At 35.2% G+C, this 22924-nt stretch overlaps 3 protein-coding genes and 3 long non-coding RNA genes across 8 annotated transcripts; 2 read left to right on the top strand and 4 right to left on the bottom strand.

Moving 5' to 3' along the window:
* Positions 1-471: 471 nt before the first annotated feature.
* LOC124453131 (mitogen-activated protein kinase kinase kinase dlk-1-like) lies at positions 472-4413 on the bottom strand. The gene is made up of 9 exons (XM_047003884.1): positions 4121-4413; positions 3610-3772; positions 3206-3479; positions 2733-2856; positions 2387-2656; positions 2106-2212; positions 1777-1938; positions 1401-1692; positions 472-1245 (listed from the first exon to the last, which is right to left on the bottom strand). Exons 1-9 carry the CDS (start codon positions 4326-4328, stop codon positions 743-745), a joined length of 2103 nt encoding a protein of 700 aa, XP_046859840.1. The 5' UTR covers positions 4329-4413; the 3' UTR covers positions 472-742.
* Positions 4414-5057: 644 nt separating this feature from the next.
* On the bottom strand, positions 5058-6279 carry LOC124453140. Its single transcript, XR_006951006.1, has 4 exons — positions 6173-6279; positions 5921-6092; positions 5647-5850; positions 5058-5213 (listed from the first exon to the last, which is right to left on the bottom strand). It is a non-coding gene; the product is annotated as an uncharacterized LOC124453140 (long non-coding RNA).
* Positions 6280-10198: 3919 nt separating this feature from the next.
* Positions 10199-14275, bottom strand: LOC124453132 (mitogen-activated protein kinase kinase kinase dlk-1-like). Its single transcript, XM_047003886.1, has 9 exons — positions 13822-14275; positions 13312-13474; positions 12911-13184; positions 12438-12561; positions 12103-12360; positions 11822-11928; positions 11504-11653; positions 11128-11419; positions 10199-10972 (listed from the first exon to the last, which is right to left on the bottom strand). The coding sequence occupies exons 1-9, from the start codon at positions 14027-14029 to the stop codon at positions 10470-10472; spliced, it is 2079 nt and encodes a 692-aa protein (XP_046859842.1). The 5' UTR covers positions 14030-14275; the 3' UTR covers positions 10199-10469.
* Positions 14276-16538: 2263 nt separating this feature from the next.
* LOC124453142 lies at positions 16539-21042 on the bottom strand. Its single transcript, XR_006951008.1, has 4 exons — positions 20904-21042; positions 17512-17683; positions 17238-17441; positions 16539-16802 (listed from the first exon to the last, which is right to left on the bottom strand). It is a non-coding gene; the product is annotated as an uncharacterized LOC124453142 (long non-coding RNA).
* On the top strand, positions 18211-20130 carry LOC124453135. Of its 3 annotated transcripts, none has more exons than XM_047003890.1 (3): positions 18211-18703; positions 19029-19176; positions 19746-20130. In XM_047003890.1, exons 1-3 carry the CDS (start codon positions 18281-18283, stop codon positions 19778-19780), a joined length of 606 nt encoding a protein of 201 aa, XP_046859846.1. In that variant the 5' UTR covers positions 18211-18280; the 3' UTR covers positions 19781-20130. The 3 variants fall into 3 exon arrangements, with proteins under 3 accessions (XP_046859846.1, XP_046859847.1, XP_046859845.1); XM_047003891.1 differs by lacking the exon at positions 19746-20130 and adding an exon at positions 19669-19739; XM_047003889.1 differs by lacking the exon at positions 19746-20130 and having other exon boundaries at positions 19029-19662.
* Positions 20198-20634, top strand: LOC124453141. The gene is made up of 2 exons (XR_006951007.1): positions 20198-20364; positions 20419-20634. It is a non-coding gene; the product is annotated as an uncharacterized LOC124453141 (long non-coding RNA).
* Positions 21043-22924: the final 1882 nt, after the last annotated feature.

Raw genomic sequence — 22924 nt, 5'->3', positions numbered from 1 at the left:
ACACACAGATGATCATCTCCATTGATTTGTCACTCAGCCAGTACTCAAAACAGAGTAAGCTGCCATGTCCCCTCCCCCCTCTCTCCTTCACCTTGATACATTCAAAATGACTGACAGAAGATTGCCTCTGTCTCTAATACCTTCACACAAAAAATACTTTAACATGTTTGAATGCCGACATAGCTGAAAGACAAACATTTGTAACTCAATGGGCTTGAGTTCCCTGTTTCCCTCAACTACTTCCCTGTAAAAACGAACATGTTATCCAACTCTAGTTCGACAAAGGTAAACCAGACATCAAAATTAAATAAAAAACGCAATAAAGGAGAAAAAGTTCCTTCTGACATCTTTAGTCGAACAAAAACCATTTTCTCATAATTCAACATTTTCACAAAATGCAAAATGACGCAAAATTTCCCCTCTCCCTCGCTAAATACAGAACAAAAAAAGAAAAATGATGAACTCAGTGGGTAAAGGGTAAAATTGTGCTGATTACACGACCAAATGACAGCTAGTAAGATAAAAACAGAAAGGTATGAGTAAAATACGAAAAAAAAGGCAATAAAGTTTGAAAAAGTGAAGAGTTCAAAATCATTTTGCGAGCTAAAGATTAACGGCAACATGCAATGCATGACACTTTCGTGCGCAAAATGTGCTCATGACTGACTAGTAATCCTAAACTGAAAAATATTCTGCAGAATCGAAAAATTCTAAAAACATTACTTCAATATAATCGTAGAAATTAGCCAGATGCATCCATTGCTTTAAAAATTTGCTCAACTTCCATGACTCCAAAATAAGCTTGCATCACTTTCACAACAACAACTTTTGTCGAGCTCGCAAAGTTATCTGAATTGTCGCGCACGAACTGCGCCATTTCGTGTTTATTGAAAGGAACAGCAATAAAACGATCGTGTTCGAACTTATCCTTGCAGGCACCAGTTGAAAACCTTGAGTTAATAGAGGAGAATGTTAGACGTCGGTCAGCGGCTATCCGTTCATCTAAAAGATTAACAAAACCACACATCCCCCACTCATGGTTGTCATATTTCAGATAAACAGTAGTCAAACATATAGCGTCCAAATCGCTTCCCTGTAAATTAATTCCCAGTTCCTCGTTCAAACCTCTTGCTGAGGTTTTTACGAGGTCGACGTAAGTTTTTCCATCAACTTTTTTCACGTAATCGTTTGTTGAACAACTTTCAACTGCACCACAAGTAAGGATCCCTGGTCCGGCAATTCCATCTACAACACCGAATAAAATAAATTTCAGCAAAAGCTCATTTTTACATTACCTTTAAGACATTCACATTCAGTTCTATGATACCACACAAATGCAGTGATATGCAAGAATCTTAATGAAAAGAGAATCTCAATGATGCAATCGATGATAAACCAACCTCTTTTAGCTCGAGACGTGAAGATAAACATTCCGTCAGCCGTAATTACAGCAATATGAAGACCAAATGAAGTGCTAAAATGACGATGAACTGACGTTTTACACGGCAAATGTTCATTTTGAGTTTTCTCATCAAAACTCTTCCACACATCTCTCATGGCACGATGATGCACATATCTCGTTTCTCTCATCTTTAGAACAACACGTTGTTCTTCATCTTCTCCTTCCCGGGGGGTGGTGAGATCACTTAAAGCAATGAGAACGTTATCATCTATCTTGTTATCTTTCGCTGCCTAAAACATAGATATGAATACAGATATAATCGTGACGTAATCAAAAATACAAGAACGTGTTCTTCATGAATCAAAAACACTAACATTCCTCCAATAATTAAGTCTTTTCAGATAATCTTCATTATAAAAAAAATGAAACATTTCATCGCTTCTTTTATCGTCTCTTTCATCATCAGCCTCTAATTCGCACAACAAACAGTCACGTGGGTAGCCTTGAAAATAACCAGTACCTGAGCTTCTCATTGACTGAAATATAAATGGCATTCATTGAACATAAAAGATGGCAAGAATTGACTGTTCTTGTGAAAATAACTGAAGCTAGAATATATTATTCTTGAACACTTCCTTTGGTTAGGATTTGGTATTATAAAAAGTGTTTGATCATGTTTTCATATATGTTTTTTATGTTTTACCTCATCAACTAGGCTGTCAGCGATGACGATTTTCGTATTTTTTAAAAAACCACAAGTAAAAAACTCTGATGTTTGCATCGTAACAGTATAAGGATTTATCTGGTGAGCTGAAAAATATACACAAATCATTAAAATCATGGTGTCATTCTAATTCGTTATTTGAGTCTGTGCACCTGGGCTGCCCAAATACATTTATGGTATTGAATTGAGTTTAAATCATCCTGTCTACATCGGTAGGAGATAAGACATATAAGCACAACAACATTTCTTACATCATTTACCTTCAAAAGTGTTTTCAATCACTTCATAAGCAGTAGGTCGATCATTTGGTTCCCATATTAAGCAATCCTCATATAGTTTCCTCAAAGGACCATCCTCCTCAATGTTCTCAGGATATTCAGGCAAGTCAAAATTTGACCTTTCTAACTGGACAGCATGTGAAAATTCATATGCCCATGGTTTATCACCGGATATCATAAAATGCAAGACAAGACCAAAGGAGAAAATGTCACTTTTCATGAATGATTCAACATTGCTGCAATTATTGCTTTCTAAAATGTAAATTTCATTAAAGCACAATCATTGGGTCAAAGATTTTTTCATGCTAAAATTGAGAAATTGTGTTACCAAAAATTTCCGGTGCACACCATCTATTATGCAACTTTGCATTGATATCATTGGACTTCTTATGATGAAAAGCAAGACCAAAATCTGCCAATTTCAAGCGCATTCGCTTCACACCTTTCTCAAGCTGCAATGTTTTAAGAAGTTTGCTGAAATGATGTGGAGGTCTTTAATACTTATAATACATCACCATACCATGAATTCCTCAGTGCCAAGTAATAGAATTTTTTTAACATTATTGTTTCTGATGTTTGCAAAGCAAATTTCTAATTTGACTTATACCACAGACAGTGTATTGCAGTCCAATCTAAAGTGTGTTTGTCATAAATTTAATGCTTGTTGAACTTACAATACACACTTTGGATTTATGTGAAGATACTGACAGATTATAGCCTATTTTGAAAATGAAAACTACATTATTTGTGTATATCCTAAAGGGCACAATTTGTACAAGTCATTGATACAGTTCAACTTACCAAGATGTTATCAGGCTTCAAATCTCTGTGTGCGATTGAAAAACTGTGCAAGTAATATAGGCCACTCATAATCTGCTCAGCAAAATCCCAAACTTGACTAGAAAGCAAACCTTTTACTTCTGGCGACTTCAAACCATCAACATGTGAGCATAGGTTGTCAGGAATATATTCCATAACTATCATGCAGCTACCTTCCTTTAGATTATATTTTGCAATTTCATTTCTTAAAGTGACCATTCCACGATATGCAACAATATTGTCATGTCTCAACAGCCTGACATTTCAAATAAATAAGAAATTACAAGTCTTTCTCCATACAAACAGCATAAAATGCTAATACTTTTTGAATACTGAATGTGCATGCAAGAGTATCTTAAATAGAGCTAATGAAACCAGATCATAACCTTAAAATTTTCACTTCATTTGTTGCAGATGAATTCAATTCGTGAAGTACTTTGACAGCAACTGTTGATCCTTTCGTCTTTGCTTTGAAAACATCCCCAAATGCACCATGACCAATAGGAAGTAATGATTTCGTGATATCATCATGATCAATGTTTTCCAGTTCTATAAACAGCAAAAGCTTTTTCTCAAGTAAATGCCATATCCACTTTGAACATGGCAAGTTGACTTGAAAGTAAGATGATGTGCATACAAATTTTAGGAGGTCATAAGGGAAATCCTGCAGGGACAATCAATGCCTAATTTTTCTAAAGATAACAGAACTGTTGGCTCATAAAAAGCAATTTCTTCACTTAGCAGCAAAAAATGGAGGTAGAACAACTACCACCGTCCACCTACAGTCCATATTTAACTTTAGTGACAGGATAAACTGACCATGCTATGCTGGTTTATCCTTAAACTTTAATTTAATCCATCCTCTCTACATTACAAACTAAATATAAAAACAAATACCTTGATTTCTTTTGTGCTCCAACACCAATTTGACACATTCCTTGATTGTTTTCTGGCTTTCAATGATTTCTTGCAAAACTTTTCGATCTTCTTCAGTGATAACGCTTCGCAAGCGGTATAAGATACTATGCAATTTATTAACACAGTTATTTATTATTCCCTCAACATTTTCACTATCAAAATTACTTTTCAATAAGGTGTCAGGCATTTCTTACAAAACAAAAAAGAGTGAGCAATTCAAGGATTATACAAAGTTTTCTGCCAAATGTATGTCTCGTACGTCATCAAGTTTTATGAAACAACCACCTGCGAACAGGTATGGCGGAAATTTCATAGTACCGTGAAGTATTGTTATGATTGTTATTGTAAGATTTGTTCGTTGGAAGATTACTTAGCAATCGCTTCATAAACAATAGAAATGGTGCACGTATTGCACAAACATACGAAGAGAATTCATGTAATTTAACAACCAAACAACCTCTGACAAAAAAGCAACCACTGCCACCATCTTTTCGTCACGTGATTTAATTGCGTGACGTTTTAACACCCTCCGTACGATTATTATGACTAATGTTATATTTATGCAATAAAACTAATAATCCTTTTGATATGAACAAAAATGATTTCATTTTCATCGAATTGCAATGTATCATAAGTATGTAATAAAAAGTACATGCGTTGTAACAAGTTGTGTGCTAAGTTACGATGTTGTAAAACTGTTGCGTGTACCTGAAATGTGTGCTTAGGTGTTATAAATTGTAAAATGGTGAAATCGACTAAACATAATGAAAAAAAGAAATCAACAAAAAAAATTTGAAATAGGAAAAATTTACGAAAGGAAAGCAAACGAAATGTATTCTCAAAGTTTGAATTGAGAAAAAAATTGATTTGTGGAATCATAAAGAAAGATAAAAGCCGCAATGTAATCAACAAAATATGAATTTAAAGTTAATTGTATTATATACAAAGAAAAAATGCCTAGGACACACTTTCTGGCTCCTCCTCTTAGTTGTTCAAACCTCTTCTTCTGCTCAGAGCTGACTGTCGAGCTTGACTTTGCGCGTTTCGTTGTCTTGAAAGACGTAGACTTCGGCTGGAATGAACAGAAATCAACGGCATATAATATTTTGTTTGTTACGTGGCAAGTTATGAACTGTTACGGAGAAAGAATTTTCAGTTTCGTTTCTCTTAAATTCTGAATGGTTTGAACCAGAGAGTATTGTTATATATACGTACGTATAAAAGTAGATTTACCAGATTAGGACAGTTTTGAGAAGGGCTGTTGATGTTGGTGTGAAGGATGTAGTAACGTCAGTGAACACCATCACTAACAGTCCTTGTTAGGATTGCACAAACCTAGACTACCTACATCTAAAACCATGCAACTACAAACAATCAATGAAAAATGGTGCGTTTTATCGTGTGCAGATACATGCAAACCAAAACTAAAATGTATTAACATCTATTTTTGACCATCTACCCGCATGACTTTATTTACCAATGTAAATATTTTAATAGATTTATACCTTGTCGAGATTTTAACCGCTTTCATATCTTGTTTGTGAGTAACTGGTTTCCTACTCTTGACCTCGGGAATTTGTTTTCCAAGAGACAGGGCTGGTAGTTTACCTGTATATGGTGTGTAGTTAAGGCGTTTTGAAAGGCTTGCTTGTAAGTCAAATTTCTTACGAGGAGTTGGTGAAGCAAATGGTAACGCATTCGAAGTGAATCTAAAGAAAAAATTTATAACACTTCAAAACACTTCATTGCAACTGTAATTGGTAGCCGAATTCATATGACCTGAAAGGGATAGCTGGTTTGTCGCAAATTTTGATTGATTTGTTGCATCCCTTTCTTGTGGACGGAGTTCTCACAGTTTCTCATTCGATGTTGACGAAATGTTGAAAGCTAGCCTCTTTTTCCACAACCCCACTTCGCTCGGTTTTGCTGGGACGTCGACGTCCACTAATGGCTTGGCAGAGAATTATGAAACAAGGAATTCTGTTAATGAATCTTTCTTCATTCTTGAATGATTACTAGGCACAGAATTACCTTCACTACGTTGACCTTTTTCCCAGAATGAAACAAATCCTTTGCCCGTTGTTGTTTCTTGGATAAATAGACGTCCAACGAATCCATTCTACACCAACAAAAATGTTTATAAATCAAGAAAAGAATTCATTTACTCAAAATGTTTAATACCTTTTATTTTAACACAAAATGGTTTGGCACGTGACCGAGTGCGATCACGCACCTAAAAGTCCCCTCTTCAAGCAAAAATTCTAAAGTCGTTTAATTCATTTGTTTAAATATGCCAAAATTAGACATAATTGTAAAATATTGTACGGGAAAAGTTTTTTGTAAACTAGTCTTAAAGTCATTTGTCATTTAGTCTACGATATTTGATCTCAGATATTTGCATTTGGTGTACGATATTTGACCAATAACTAGGACAAGCAGACAATTTAAAATAGTACAAAATAAAACAAATTCCGAAGAGGGACATCTAGTTTTCTTGATATTCGAGATATTACAAGAGTTTGAAACAAAAAATATTTCGTCTTTATTCCAAAGACATCATCAGACTAATGGTTTACAATGCAGGCTGCAAAACGTTTATATATTTACAAGCGGAAATGACAGTTATGTAATTGGAGAACTATAAGACTAAACAATCAGTCAGCACAGAATAGATACATATCTATATGTATCTATTCTGTGCAGGCAGTATACTTACATTAAAATAGAGATAGTTTCTTACAAGCTTTAAGACCACTATTAAGTTGTGGCATATTGCGTTCTATCAAAAGTGCTTCTAAGATGAGAAGTGGATTAGGATTATTATTTTTACAGCGATATAAGATTTTGGTGTTACTTGGAAGTACAAGGATTAAGTGGCACGCGTGTGAGATCGGGGTCGGAATCAACGTCAGGAAGTGAGAAAAGGTGTGAGATGTAGTTGGCGTCTGGACAAATGAGTAAATGTTAAGAGATAGCACTAGAATTATTGTAATTAGTGGCATGTTGGGTTAGTCTTGTGTGTAGGTTTCGTTCAGTTTTGCCTATGTATGACCACAGCCCGGACATTTAAATTCATATATAACATTGGCTTTAGAGAGTTCCGGAATTTTGTCCTTTTTGGGACAGAAAATTGATGTCTTTTTTGTTTCATATATAACTATAGGTTTGATCGGAATTTTTAAGCTACGGCGAATTTTACGAAGAAGATTGAAAACCAAACGTTCACCCTGTTTGCCTAGATATGGTATTCTAATGAAAATTTTACGAAGGTCATTCTCAGTATTTTGTTTAGGGGGGTTATTTTTAGCCATGATTTTGGCTTTGAGTTTATGAATCAAGAATTTCCGGACTGTAAGAGGGAAACCTCTTCGGAATTTGTTTTATTTTGTAATATTTGACCACATGAAGCACTGACAAAATAATCGGGGTAAAAAGAATCGTTCGAAATTCAACTTAAGAGTGAAAATATATTTGCCTCACCAAGGGAGTGAGTTGTACTTCTGTCTGAGACCGACTCTTGTAATGTTTGTATTTGATAGAGAAGCTTACAATTTTCGTTCTCTATCATTTTCTGAACAGAAATTTTGCATACATTTCAAAAAAAGGAAGGTATTCCACCCCCAGAGCCACCCCAAATATTTACCCCTGCCAAGTGCTAAAGCTAAGTTCTTAAGCAATATTTGTGATGGTCACTAAATTAACTTAGAAACAATTTTTTATTTCAGTAAAGAGGACCTGAACAACAACGACCTGAGCGATTTTGTTTCTGAACACCAGTTATTGAAAAAAGATGAAAAAGGCGACATGGTGGGAAAACAAGCATGTCAGACTCTTGTGGAAACCACGGCACTCATAAGCGAAGGATTTGTCGACGAAACGCTTTATGCTGAAACAATCACAGCCGAGGAGTTGGCACGAAATTTAACAACAATCAAAAAAGAGGTTGAACTAACGAGCGGCGAGGAGAGGTGAAGACATTTGAAGTCCATTTCGTCAAATCTACGGTAAAAGAAACTACATTGACTATGAATTTATATCCGCCCTTTTCAATTAAAAATCAATGGGAATAAATTTAGTAATTTACGTTAGGATAATTTTAGTGAGTAATTACATTAATATGATAATTTGGACTTGTTAATACATTCTAAAGTAAACAGATTTATCGTAAGCATTTTTCTCAGAAATTTAAAGATAAAAGTGATGTCATTTTGCCAACGAGCCATAGAACATCGTCTCTAACCTGACATTGCTCGTGTGTTGCCCTAAGCATTCTTCAATTAAGGATCAGAATGCTTAGGACAAGACGTCAAGTGTGCGACAAATTCATGTAGTAAAATTTATTAGTGGCAGGAGCTGATAATTACAACATGCTCCTATATGAATGTTTTTTTATGCAGTGCGGTGTTTTGAAATTAAATGAGATATGATCTTCGCACTTAGCTGGACAATTTAAGCAATCGTCTCAGGACCTGAAAAAATCAGGTGACTCAACGGGATTCGAACCCATGACCTCTGCGGTGCCGGTGCAGTGCTCTGACCACTGAGCTATGAAGTCACACAGTGGTGAGCAGGTCAATATTGTTGGGCTGATGTTTTCTCGTGAAATGAATGTCATGTGAATGTTTTTTTATGCAGTGCGGTGTTTTGAAATTAAATGAGATATGATCTTCGCACTTAGCTGGACAATTTAAGCAATCGTCTCAGGACCTGAAAAAAAAATAAAAATCAGGTGACTCAACGGGATTCGAACAATTTCGTATCATATCTCATTTAATGCTCCTATATGGCCAAATTCCCTAACCCACGTGATTTGACGTACATGAAGTATATTGTTGTGTTGTTGAAGACTGAGGTGCAGGCTCAGATAAAAACTGATAAAAAGTTGAATCAGCAGTCATAAAAGAAAATTCATTTTTAAATCAAAGCATAACTATAGCATGCAAATTTCACCTATCTTAATTGTCCTCTTCAAATTTTGATCCTTACGCATGAACATAATTGTTGAAGATCTTATACAATTGTGTATATCACTTAAACAAACACCTCCTATGTCGAATGTGGTTTTTGTTAGTGAAAAATCGTACTTGGAATAATTAAACCAATTATTTTTGTAATATTTTTGATACGTAAAACGATTGCCTGTATATAGCATTGATGTAAAGAAATTTTAGAAATATTAGTTGGACTTCAATACTTTTTATTTTTGGTGACAAGATGATAAGGAGTAGCATAAAGGACGGATAAAAAATGATAAGGAGTAGTATAAAGGAGGATACAAGATGATAAGAAGTAGTATAACTGAAGAACAAAAGATAAGGAGTAGTATAAAGGACGGATAAAAAATGATAAGGAGTAGTATAAAGGAGGATACAAGACGATAAGGAGTAGTATAAAGGAGGATACAAGATGATAAGGAGTAGTATAAAGGAGGATACAAGATGATAAGGAGTAGTATAACGGAAGAACAAAAGATAATGAGTAGTATAAAGGAGAAGTATAATCTAAATCTGAAGTAATCAATATTTGACCAAATGGTCACTGTTTTGACACGTGTAGAAAATCAACACATCATTACCACAGTACAGAACACACAGATGATCATCTCCATTGATTTGTCACTCAGCCAGTACTCAAAACAGAGTAAACTGCCATGTCCCCTCCCCCCTCTCTCCTTCACCTTGATACATTCAAAATGACTGACAGAAGATTGCCTCTGTCTCTAATACCTTCACACAAAAAATACTTTAACATGTTTGAATGCCGACATAGCTGAAAGACAAACATTTGTAACTCAATGGGCTTGAGTTACCTGTTTCCCTCAACTACTTCCCTGTAAAAACGAACATGTTATCCAACTCTAGTTCGACAAAGGTAAACCAGACATCAAAATTAAATAAAAAACGCAATAAAGGAGAAAAAGTTCCTTCTGACATCTTTAGTCGAACAAAAACCATTTTCTCATAATTCAACATTTTCACAAAATGCAAAATGATGCAAAATTTTCCCTCTCCCTCGCTAAATACAGAACAAAAAAAGAAAAATGATGAACTCAGTGGGTATAGGGTAAAATTGTGCTGATTACACGACCAAATGACAGCTAGTAAGATAAAAACAGAAAGGTATGAGTAAAATACGAAAAAAAAGGCAATAAAGTTTGAAAAAGTGAAGAGTTCAAAATCATTTTGCGAGCTAAAGATTAACGGCAACATGCAATGCATGACACTTTCGTGCGCAAAATGTGCTCATGACTGACTAGTAATCTTGAACTGAAAAATATTCTGCAGAATCGAAAAATTCTAAAAACATTACTTCAATATAATCGTAGAAATTAGCCAGATGCATCCATTGCTTTAAAAATTTGCTCAACTACCATGACTCCAAAATAAGCTTGCATCACTTTCACAACAACAACTTTTGTCGAGCTCGCAAAGTTATCTGAATTGTCGCGCACGAACTCCGCCATTTCGTGTTTATTGAAAGGAACAGCAATAAAACGTTCGTGTTCGAACTTATCCTTGCAGGCACCAGTTGAAAACCTTGAGTTAATAGAGGAGAATGTTAGACGTCGGTCAGCGGCGATCCGTTCATCTGAAAGATTAACAAAACCACACATCCCCCACTCATGGTTGTCATATTTCAGATAAACAGTAGTCAAACATATAGCGTCCAAATCGCTTCCCTGTAAATTAATTCCTAGTTCCTCGTTCAAACCTCTTGCTGAGGTTTTTACGAGGTCCACGTAAGTCTTTCCATCATCTTTTTTCACGTAATCGTTCGTTGAACAACTTTCAACTGCACCACATGTAAGGTTCCCTGGTCCGGCAATTCCATCTACAACACCGAATAAAATTAATTTCAGCAAAAGTTCATTTTTACATTACCTTAAAGACATTCATATTCAGTTCAATAATACCACACAAATGCAGTGATATGCAAAAATCTTAATGAAAAGAGAATCTCAATGATGCAATCAATGATAAACTAACCTCTTTTAGCTCGAGACGTGAAGATAAACATTCCGTCAGCCGTAATTACAGCAATATGAAGACCAAATGAAGTGCTAAAATGACGATGAACTGACGTTTTACACGGCAAATGTTCATTTTGAGTTTTCTCATCAAAACTCTTCCACACATCTCTCATGGCACGATGATGCACATATCTCGTTTCTCTCATCTTTAGAACAACACGTTGTTCTTCATCTTCTCCTTCCCGGGAGGTGGTGAGATCACTTAAAGCAATGAGAACGTTATCATCTATCTTGTTATCTTGCGCTGCCTAAAACATAGATATGAATACAGATATAATCGTGAGGTAATCAAAAATACAAGAACGTGTTCTTCATGAATCAAAAACACTAACATTCCTCCAATAATCATGTCTTATCCGATAATCTTCACTATATGAAAAATCAAATATTTCATAGTCTCTTTCATCATCAGCCTCTAATTCGCACAACAAACAGTCACGTGGGTAGCCTTGAAAATAACCAGTACCTGAGCTTCTCATTGACTGAAATATAAATGGAATTCATTGAACATAAAAGATGGCAAGAATTGACTGTTCTTGTGAAAATAACTGAAGCTAGAATATATTATTCTTGAACACTTCCTTTGGTTAGGATTTGGTATTATAAAAAGTGTTTGATCATGTTTTCATAAATGTTTTTTTACGTTTTACCTCATTAACTAGGCTGTCAGCGATGACGATTTTCGTATTTTTTAAAAAACCACAAGTAAAAAACTCTGATGTTTGCATCGCAACAGTATAAGGATTTATCTGGTGAGCTGAAAAATATACACAAATCATTAAAATCTTGGTGTCATTCTAATTCGTTATTTGAGTCTGTGCACCTGGGCTGCCCAAATACATTTATGGTATTGAATTGAGTTTAAATCATCCTGTCTACAACGGTGGGAGATAAGACGTATAAGCACAACAACATTTCTTACATCATTTACCTTCAAAAGTGTTTTCAATCACTTCGTAAGCAGTAGGTCGGTAATTTGGTTCAAATGTTAAGCAATCCTCATATAGTTCCCTCAAAGGACCAACCTCCTCAATGTTCTCAGGATAATCAGGCCATTCTAAATTTGGCCTTTCACGTGACAATTTATTTGGCCATGGTTTATCACCGGATATCATAAAATGCAAGACAAGACCAAAGGAGAAAATGTCACTTTTCATGAATGATTCAATGTCGCTGCAATTATTGCTTTCTAAAATGTTAATTTTATTAAAGCACAATCATTGGGTCAAAGACTTTTTTAATGCTAAAATTGAGAAATTGTGTTACCAAAAATTTCCGGTGCACACCATCTATTATGCAACTCCTCATTGATATTATTGGACTTCTTATGATGAAGAGCAAGACCAAAATCTGCCAATTTCAAACGCATTCGCTTCACACCTTTCTCAAGCTGCAATGTTTTAAGAAGTTTGCTGAAATGATGTGGAGGTCTTTAATACTTATAATACATCACCATACCATGCATTCCTCAGTGCCAAGTAATAGAATTTTTTTAACATTATTGTTTCTGATTTTTGCAAAGCAAATTTCTAATTTGACCTATACCACAGACAGTCTATTGCAGTCCAATCTAAAGTGTGTTTGTCATAAATTTAATGCTTGTTGAACTTACAATACACACTTTGGATTTATGTGAAGATACTGACAGATTATAGCCTATTTTGAAAATGAAAACTACATTATTTGTGTATATCCTAAAGGGCACAATTTGTACAAGTCATTGATACAGTTCAACTTACCAAGATGTTATCAGGCTTCAAATCTCTGTGTGCGATTGAGAAACTGTGCAAGTAATATAGGCCACTCATAATCTGCTCAGCAAAATCCCAAACTTGACTAGAAAGCAAACCTTTTACTTCTGGCGACTTCAAACCATCAACATGTGAGAATAGGTTGTCAGGAATATATTCCATAACTATCATGCAGCTACCTTCCTCTAGTTTATATTTTGCAATTTTATTTCTTAAAGTAACCATTCCACGATATGCAACAATATTGTCATGTCTCAACAACCTGACATTTCAAATAAATAAGAAATTACAAGTCTTTCTCCATACAAACAACAAAAATGCTAATACTTTTTGAATATTGAATGTGCATGCAAGTATCTTAAATAGAGCTAATGAAACCAGATCATAACCTTAAAATTTTCACTTCATTTGTTGCAGATGAATTCAATTTGTGAAGTACTTTGACAGCAACTGTTGATCCTTTCGTCTTTGCTTTGAAAACATCCCCAAATGCGCCATGACCAATAGGAAGTAATGATTTCGTGATATCATCATGATCAATGTTTTCCAGTTCTATAAACAGGAAAAGCTTTCTCTCAAGTAAATGCCATATCCACTTTGAACATGGCAAGTTGACTTGAAAGTAAGATGATGTGCATACAAATTTTAGGAGGTCATAAGGGAAATCCTGCAGGGACAATCAAACCTAATTTTTCTAAAGATAACAGAACTGTTGGCTCATAAAAAGCAATTTCTTCACTTAGCAGCAAAAAATGGAGGTTGAACAACTACCACCGTCCACCTATAGTCCATATTTAACTATAGTGACAGGATAAACTGACCATGCTATGCTGGTTTATCCTTAAACTTTAATTTAATCCATCCTCTCTACATTACAAACTAAAGATAAAAACAAATACCTTGATTTCTTTTGTGCTCCAACACCAATTTGACACATTCCTTGATTGTTTTCTGGCTTTCAATGATTTCTTGCAAAACTTTTCGATCTTCTTCAGTGATCACGCTTCGCAAGCGGTCTATAATACTATGCAATTTATTAACACAGTTATTTATTATTCCCTCAAGATTTTCACTATCAAAATTACTTTTCAATAAGCTGGCAGGCATTTTACAAAACAAAAGAGTGAGCAATTCAAGGATTATACAAAGTTTTGTGCCAAATGTATCATCTTGTCTTGTACGTCATCAAGTTTTTTGAAACAACCACCTGCGAACAGGTATGGCGGAAATTTCATAGTACCGTGAAGTATTGTTATGATTGTTATAGTAAGATTTGTTCGTTGGAAGATTACTTAGCAATCGCTTCATAAACAATAGAAATGGTGCACGTATTGCACAAACATAGGAAGAGAATTCATGTAATTTATACGGTGGCCCATAAGGGACACGACTTCTTTATACAAAACTTACGTCCAGTTTCTCCGTAGAAATCGACCTTCTCCGTAGAAATCGACTTTCTCCGTAGAAATAGACCTTCTCGGTGGAAATAGACCTACTCCGTGGAAATAGACCTTCTCCGTGGAAATAGACCTTCTCCGTGGAAATAAACCTTCTCCGTAGAAATCGACCTTCTCCGTAGAAATCGACTTTCTCCGTAGAAATCGACCTTCTCCGTAGAAATAGACTTTCTCCGTAGAAATCGACCTTCTCCGTAGAAATAGACCTTCTCCGTAGAAATAACTACCGTGAAATTGGCACCACATTGGGCCACATTCAACACAACACTCATCACAACATTCAACTAAAATTTATCATTCAAAATGATAAATCGAAAAATCGTCTTTAAAACACGTTTTCCATCAAATACAACAGTAAAAAACAATTCTTAACTGTTTATTACTATTTTACTGTCCTTAACCATCACAAAGAAAGTATAAAAGTAAAAATATTGAAGAAAACACTAAACTTTAGGTTACAGTGTACTTTTCATTTCCCTTAATTAGCGTATAATTTAAAAACTACACGGTAGAATTTTTTTAAACTCGGCCAGAATATAGATAATTATATTGTCGAAAATATATCGAAAATCTTGAGAGTGCACAAAAAATAAGTTGTAGAAAATCATCGACATAGTTAGGTGACACGAATGCGCGTAATATGATCTTATATAATTAAGTTAAGAATTTCAAGTCATTGCTAAACAAAGGCCTATAAATAAGAAACTACACGGTAGAATTTCTTTAAACTTTGCCATATTGTAAATATTCTTATTGTCTATAACATATCCAAAATCTGGAGAGTGCACAAAAATATAAAAGGAATAATATTCCTTGAGAATGTACTCTGGTATAAACCTTGAAGTTGGCACCACATTCAACAAACAGCTATCAAGCTAAAAAAATACACTGTGAATTTTTTAAACTCAACTATATTATAGAATTTTATATTGCCTAAAATATACCCAAAATTTGGAAAGTGCACAAAAATATAAATGATAGAAAAACATCGACAAATTTGGATGACTCAAATGCGCGTAGTATAATATAATTCTCGACTTAATTATATAAGATCATATTACGCGCATTCTTGTCACCTAACTATGTCGATGATTTTCTACAACTTATTTTTTTGTGCACTCTCCAGATTTTGGATATGTTGTAGACAATAAAAATATCTACAATATGGTAAAGTTTAAAAAAATTCTACCGTGTAGTTTTTAAATTATACGCTAATTAAGGGAAATGAAAAGTACACTGTTACCTAAAGTTTAGTGTTTTCTTCAATTTTTTGATTTTTATACTTTCTTTGTGATGGTTAAGGACAGTAAAATAGTAATAAACAGTTAAGAATTGTTTTTTACTGTTGTATTTGATGGAAAACGTGTTTTAAAGACGATTTTTCGATTTATCATTTTGAATGATAAATTTTAGTTGAATGTGGTGATGAATGTTGTGATGAATGTTGTGTTGAATGTGGTGCCCAATGTGGTGCCAATTTCACGGTAGTTATTTCTACGGAGAAGGTCTATTTCTACGGAGAAGGTCGATTTCTACGGAGAAAGTCGATTTCTACGGAGAAGGTCGATTTCTACGGAGAAGGTTTATTTCCACGGAGAAGGTCTATTTCCACGGAGAAGGTCTATTTCCACGGAGAAGGTCTATTTCCACGGAGAAGGTCTATTTCCACGGAGAAGGTCTATTTCTACGGAGAAAGTCCGATTTCTACGGAGAAGTTCGATTTCTACGGAGAAACTGGACGTAAGTTTTGTATAAAGAAGTCGTGTCCCTTATGGGCCACCGTAAATTTAACTACAACCAAACAACCTCTGACAAAAAAGCAACCACTGCCACCATCTTTTCGTCACGTGATTTAATTGCGTGACGTTTTAACACCCTCCGTACGATTATTATGACTAATGTTATATTTATGCAATAAAACTAATAATCCTTTTGATATGAACAAAAATGATTTCATTTTCATCGAATTGCAATGTATCATAAGTATGTAATAAAAAGTACATGCGTTGTAACAAGTTGTGTGTTAAGTTACGATGTTGTAAAACTGTTGGGTGTACCTGAAATGTGTGCTTAGGTGTTATAAATTGTAAAATGGTGAAATCGGCTAAACATAATGAAAAAAAGAAATCAACAAGTAAAAAAAAATGAAATAGGAAAAATTTACGAAAGGAAAGCAAACGAAATCTATTCTCAAAGTTTGAATTGAGAAAAAAATTGTTTGTGGAATCATAAAGAAAGATCAAAGCCGCAATGTAATCAGCAAAATATGAATTTAAAGTTAATTGTATTATATACAAAGAAAAAATGCCTAGGACACACATTCTGGCTCCTCCTCTTAGTTGTTCAAACCTCTTCTTCTGCTCAGAGCTGACTGTCGAGCTTGACTTTGCGCGTTTCGTTGTCTTGAAAGACGTAGACTTCGGCTGGAATGAACAGAAATCAACGGCATATAATATTTTGTTTGTTACGTGGCAAGTTATGAACTGTTACGGAGAAAGAATTTTCAGTTTCGTTTCTCTTAAATTCTGAATGGTTTGAACCAGAGAGTATTGTTAGATATACGTACGCGTATAAAAGTAGATTTACCAGATTAGGACAGTTTTGAGAAGGGCTGTTGATGTTGGTGTGAAGGATGTAGTAACGTCAGTGAACACCATCACTAACAGTCCTTGTTAGGATTGCACAAACCTAGACTACCTACATCTAAAACCATGCAACTACAAACAATCAATGAAAAATGGTGCGTTTTATCGTGTGCAGATACATGCAAACCAAAACTAAAATGTATTAACATCTATTTTTGACCATCTACCCGCATGACTTTATTTACCAATGTAAATATTTTAATAGATTTATACCTTGTCGAGATTTTAACCGCTTTCATATCTTGTTTGTGATTAACTGGTTTCCTACTCTTGACCTCGGGAATTTGTTTTCCATGAGACAGGGCTGGTAGTTTACCTGTGTACGGTGTGTAGTTAAGGCGTTTTGAAAGGCTTGCTTGTAAGTCAAATTTCTTACGAGGAGTTGGTGAAGCAAATGGTAACGCATTCGAAGTGAATCTAAAGAAAAAATTTATAACACTTCAAAACACTTCATTGCAACTGTAATTGGTAGCCGAATTCATATGACCTGAAAGGGATAGCTGGTTTGTCGCAAATTTTGATTGATTTGTTGCATCCCTTTCTTGTGGACGGAGTTCTCACAGTTTCTCATTCGATGTTGACGAAATGTTGAAAGCTAGCCTCTTTTTCCACAACCCCACTTCGCTCGGTTTTGCTGGGACGTCGACGTCCACTAATGGCTTGGCAGAGAATTATGAAACAAGGAATTCTGTTAATGACAGTGGCGTAGCTAGCGGTCTGGCTGGTCGGGCCCAGCCCGACCAAATATTTTCCCAAAAATGAAAAATTTGTTTTCCTTAAAATTGGATTTGCGAAAATTTTAAATTCTGCGACTCTTTTTGCAATAATCCACAGTCTATTAGTGTAATATTTGTCAAATTGCGTCGTTATTAGCAAACTATCATATTTTTAAACGTTACTTAGCAACAATGACTAGTGCATTTCTAGTGCCAGGCATTACGCAGTTTAGTCGGGCTCTGAAAATTCAGCCCGACCAAGTAGTAAAATCTATAGTGGGATTATCTGCAATCTGATTGGTTGACAGCAACTGAGCAAACTCAAATGCGCTGTTTCGCAACATCTAGTCGGGCTCTGAAAATTCAGCCCGACCAAGTAATAAAATCTATAGTGAGAATATCTGTAATCTGATTGGTTGAGAGTAGCTGTGAACACACTCAAACGTTTAACAACATCTTGTGGGGCTCATTTTCAAAAGCGTGACTTGAAGTTTGAGCTTTCGAAATATACGTTTGGAAATCGTGATAACTTACATTACAATGGCTTCGGCTAATGAAATCGATATAATAAGTGAACTACAAAAGAAACCCTTTTCTGTTCGACAATCAGGCGAGCAAAATATACTCGTAAAGCAGCGGCCAATTCCAAATTTACAAGCGACTACAGGCAATAGAAGCTTTCAGGAAAGTTGGTACTCGAAGAAAGATTGGCTTTGTGGTAGCTCAGAAAAGAATGCATTGTTCTGTTGGCCTTGTCTTTTATTTTGCCCTGGATCGTCATCTTCATGGACGCAGACGGGATTCAAAAACATGAAGAATTTCCTATCCGATTGTAAGAAGCATGAGAAGGCAAAATCGCACATGGGTGCCTACAAGACCTGGAAGACCTACGGTTTTCAGCCTCGTATCGACTGTATCATGTCACAAACTAGACGTGAAGAGATTCATTGTCATAACGAGGAGGTAAGGCAAAACAGGGAAATGTTGAAAACCATAACAGAAGCTGTTTTATACTTGTCTAGGCAAGAGCTTGCATTTAGGGGGCATGATGAATCTAGTGGCAGCATGAATAGAGGAAATTATAGAGAGCTACTTGAAAGTTTTGCCAAGATGGATTCTGTTTTTGAAAGGCGATTACATGGAAGGCTTGCTGAAACCCACCTTGCTGGGGGGGCGGTTTACTGGAGTCTCTCCTGATATTCAGAATGATTTGATTGATTGTCTTGATAAGATAATAGAGGATGAGATTTTAAAGGAAATATATTGCTGCACTTTCTTAACTATACAGGTTGATGAGGCAACTGATGTTTCTACCAAAGAACAATTGAGTGTAATTGTTCGAATGGACAAAGGGGAAAGTGTCATTGAAAGACAGCTTGGGTTTGTTGATGTTAGTTGTGATAGGACTGCAACTGCTATATCATCAGTGGTTAAGGGTAAGTTAAGTCAATATAATAATGTGAAAGAGAAATTTATTGGACAGACTTATGATGGTGCATCTGTTATGTCTGGTCATCTCAATGGTGTTCAAGCTCAAGTTCAGCAGGATTATCCTTATGCTCAATTTGTTCACTGTGCTGCCCATAGACTAAATCTAGTATTATGTCAAGCTGCATCCTCCATCTCACCTGTTAAGATTTTCTTTGTTAATATTAGTGCTTTCTGCACCTTTACTAGCAATTCCCCCCAAAAGAAAAGCTTTACTATCATCCCATAGGCTTGAGTTTCCTAGTCCTGGTGACACAAGATGGTATTATAGGGCTCATGTCATCAATGTCTTGCATTCTAACTATGAGAAACTGATAGACATATTTGAAAATCTTACTGATAATCCAATAGGTTGGGATGATGAAACGTTAAGTAAGGTTACTGGTTTACTTGCCTACCTTAATGGCTTCTTGTTTTGTTTCTTGGTACATGTTTTGCAGAGAATTCTTGAGCAGTCATCCATACTTTATTCTATCTTGCAAGACAAGGACACTGACTATCATTATGGAATGAGTAGGTTTGAGAGATTCAAGGCCTTTGTTGCTTCTCTGAGAAATGATACAGAATATTGTCAGGTGTACGACCTGGCTGTTGAGAAAGTGGGACCATCAGTAACCAGGTATGACCAACGGCATAATTACAAACAAATGTATTTTGAAATTCTTGACACAGTTGTGACTATGCTGACTGAGCGATTTCAGAATATGGAGCGTTTTAGATTTTTGACCTTGTTAACCCTAGGGTGTTTAAGATGTGGAAAGGTGAAGTGCCCTCAGAAAAGATAAATCTTCTAAAGGAGGTTTATGGTGATATGTTTGACATACCAATGCTAGTTAGCCAACTTTGTTTTATTTACAGAGATAAAGACTTTCACTGTGATTCATGCGATGAATTATTGAAATATATTTTCAGTTCCATTATCAATCTAGTATTCCAGAAGTTGTAAAACTGTTAAAGATAAATGGGTTTTGTCAATTACAAGTGCTTCAGTTGAGAGGTCATTTTCTTGTTTGAAGAGGGTAAAAAATTATCTTAGAAATACTATGAGCCAAGGACGTTTTAGTTCTCTTTGCAGGATTTCCATTCACAAAGACATACTGTCAGAGAAAGAAGACGCCAACACATTGCATGATGAGGTAGTAAAGAAGTTCACTGAAAAACCACGAAGACTTGCTTTCTTATACAAATAGGTATTCATATATGGCTGATAGCAAGCTGATGATGTCTTACGTCCATGCCATGTGAGAATTTTTCCGGGAACTTTTTAATGCAGTCAATGATGATTGTCATTTCAGCACGACAATTTCATCACAACTTTTGATAGTTGTTGATGACAAATCTGAGCCTTTTTCGGTTCTTTTGTCAAAGTTTCTTTACAAGATGTACATAGGTATCTATTTATGTATGTGGTGTTGAAAAAATAAATCACATATCTGCAACTATTTTTGAACTGTTTCCTGCTTTACTATAAGATCCTTCGGCAATTTAAAATAACCAAAATGGTTCTATTTCCTGCATAAATATCACGCATTTGCTTTCTAAGATAGCCATTTCCGACGTTCTAGGGAGTCTAAATTCGGAAAATTTTCTCGCCCGACCAAATGTTTTTCGCTAGCTACGCCACTGGTTAATGAATCTTTCTTCATTCTTGAATGATTACTAGGCACAGAATTACCTTCACTACGTTGACCTTTTTCCCAGAATGAAACAAATCCTTTGCCCGTTGTTGTTTCTTGGATAAATAGACGTCCAACGAATCCATTCTACACCAACAAAAATGTTTATAAATCAAGAAAAGAATTCATTTACTCAAAATGTTTAATACCTTTTATTTTAACACAAAATGGTTTGGCACGTGACCGAGTGCGATCACGCACCTAAAAGTCCCCTCTTCAAGCAAAAATTCTAAAGTCGTTTAATTCATTTGTTTAAATATGCCAAAATTAGACATAATTGTAAAATACTGTACGGGAAAAGTTTTTTGTAAACTAGTCTTAAAGTCATTTGTCATTTAGTCTACGATATTTGATCTCAGATATTTGCATTTGGTGTACGATATTTGACCAATAACTAGGACAAGCAGACAATTTAAAATAGTACAAAATAAAACAAATTCCGAAGAGGGACATCTAGTTTTCTTGATATTCGAGATATTACAAGAGTTTGAAACAAAAGATGGTGTAATATTTCGTCTTTATTCCAAAGACATCATCAGACTAATGGTTTACAATGCAGGCTGCAAAACGTTTATATATTTACAAGCGGAAATGACAGTTATGTAATTGGAGAACTATAAGACTAAACAATCAGTCAGCACAGAATAGATACATATCTACAGGCAGTATACTTACATTAAAATAGAGATAGTTTCTTACAAGCTTTAAGACCACTATTAAGTTGTGGCATATTGCGTTCTATCAAAAGTGCTTCTAAGATGAGAAGTTGATTAGGATTATTATTTTTACAGCGATATAAGATTTTGGTGTTACTTGGAAGTACAAGGTTAAGTGGCACGCGTGTGAGATCGGGGTCGGAATCAACGTCAGGAAGTGAGAAAAGGTGTGAGATGTAGTTGGCGTCTGGACAAATGAGTAAATGTTAAGAGATAGCACTAGAATTAATTAGTGGCATGTTGGTTAGTCTTGTGTAGTTTCGTCAGTTTTGCCTATGACCACAGCCCGGACATTTAAATTCATATATAACATTGGCTTTAGAGAGTTCCGGAATTTGTCCTTTTGGGATAGAAAATTGATGTCTTTTTGTTTCATATATAACTATAGGTTTGATCGGAATTTTTAAGCTACGGCGAATTTTACGAAGAAGATTGAAAACCAAACGTTCACCCTGTTTGCCTAGATATGGTATTCTAATGAAAATTTTACGAAGGTCATTCTCAGTATTTTGTTTAGGGGGGTTATTTTTAGCTGATTTTGGTTTTGAGTTTATGAATCAAGAATTTGCGGACTGTAAGAGGGAAACCTCTTCGGAATTTGTTTTATTTTGTAATATTTGACCACATAAAGCACTGACAAAATAATCGGGGTAAAAAGAATCGTTCGAAATTCAACTTAAGAGTGAAAATATATTTGCCTCACCAAGGGAGTGAGTTGTACTTCTGTCTGGGACCGACTCTTGTAATGTTTGTATTTGATAGAGAAGCTTACAATTTTCGTTCTCTATCATTTTCTGAACAGAAATTTTGCATACATTTCAAAAAAAGGAAGGTATTTCACCCCCAGAGCTACCTCAAATATTTACCCCTGCCAAGTGCTAAAGCTACGTTCTTAAGCAATATTCGTGATGGTCACTAAATTAAATAGTAAAATTTATTAGTGGCAGGAGCTGATAATTACAACATGCTCCTATATGGCCAAATTCCTTAACCCACGTGATTTGACGTACATGAGGTATATTGTTGTGTTGTTGAAGACTGAGGTGCAAGCTCAGATAAAAACTGATAAAAAGTTGAATCAGCAGTCATCAAAGAAAATTCATTTTTAAATCAAAGCATAACTATAGCATGCATATTTCACCTATTTTAATTGTCCTCTTCAAATTTTGATCCTTACGCAAGAACATAATTGTTGAAGATCTTATACAATTGTGTATATCACTTAAACAAACACCTCCTATGTCGAAGGTGGTTTTTGTTAGTGAAAAATCGTACTTGGAATAATTAAATCAATTATTTTTGTA

The sequence above is a fragment of the Xenia sp. Carnegie-2017 genome, unplaced genomic scaffold (genome assembly GCF_021976095.1).
Source record: "Xenia sp. Carnegie-2017 unplaced genomic scaffold, XeniaSp_v1 HiC_scaffold_25, whole genome shotgun sequence".
Classification (NCBI taxonomy): Eukaryota; Metazoa; Cnidaria; class Anthozoa; order Malacalcyonacea; family Xeniidae; genus Xenia; species Xenia sp. Carnegie-2017.
This window is presented reverse-complemented; position numbering and strand designations above follow the sequence as displayed.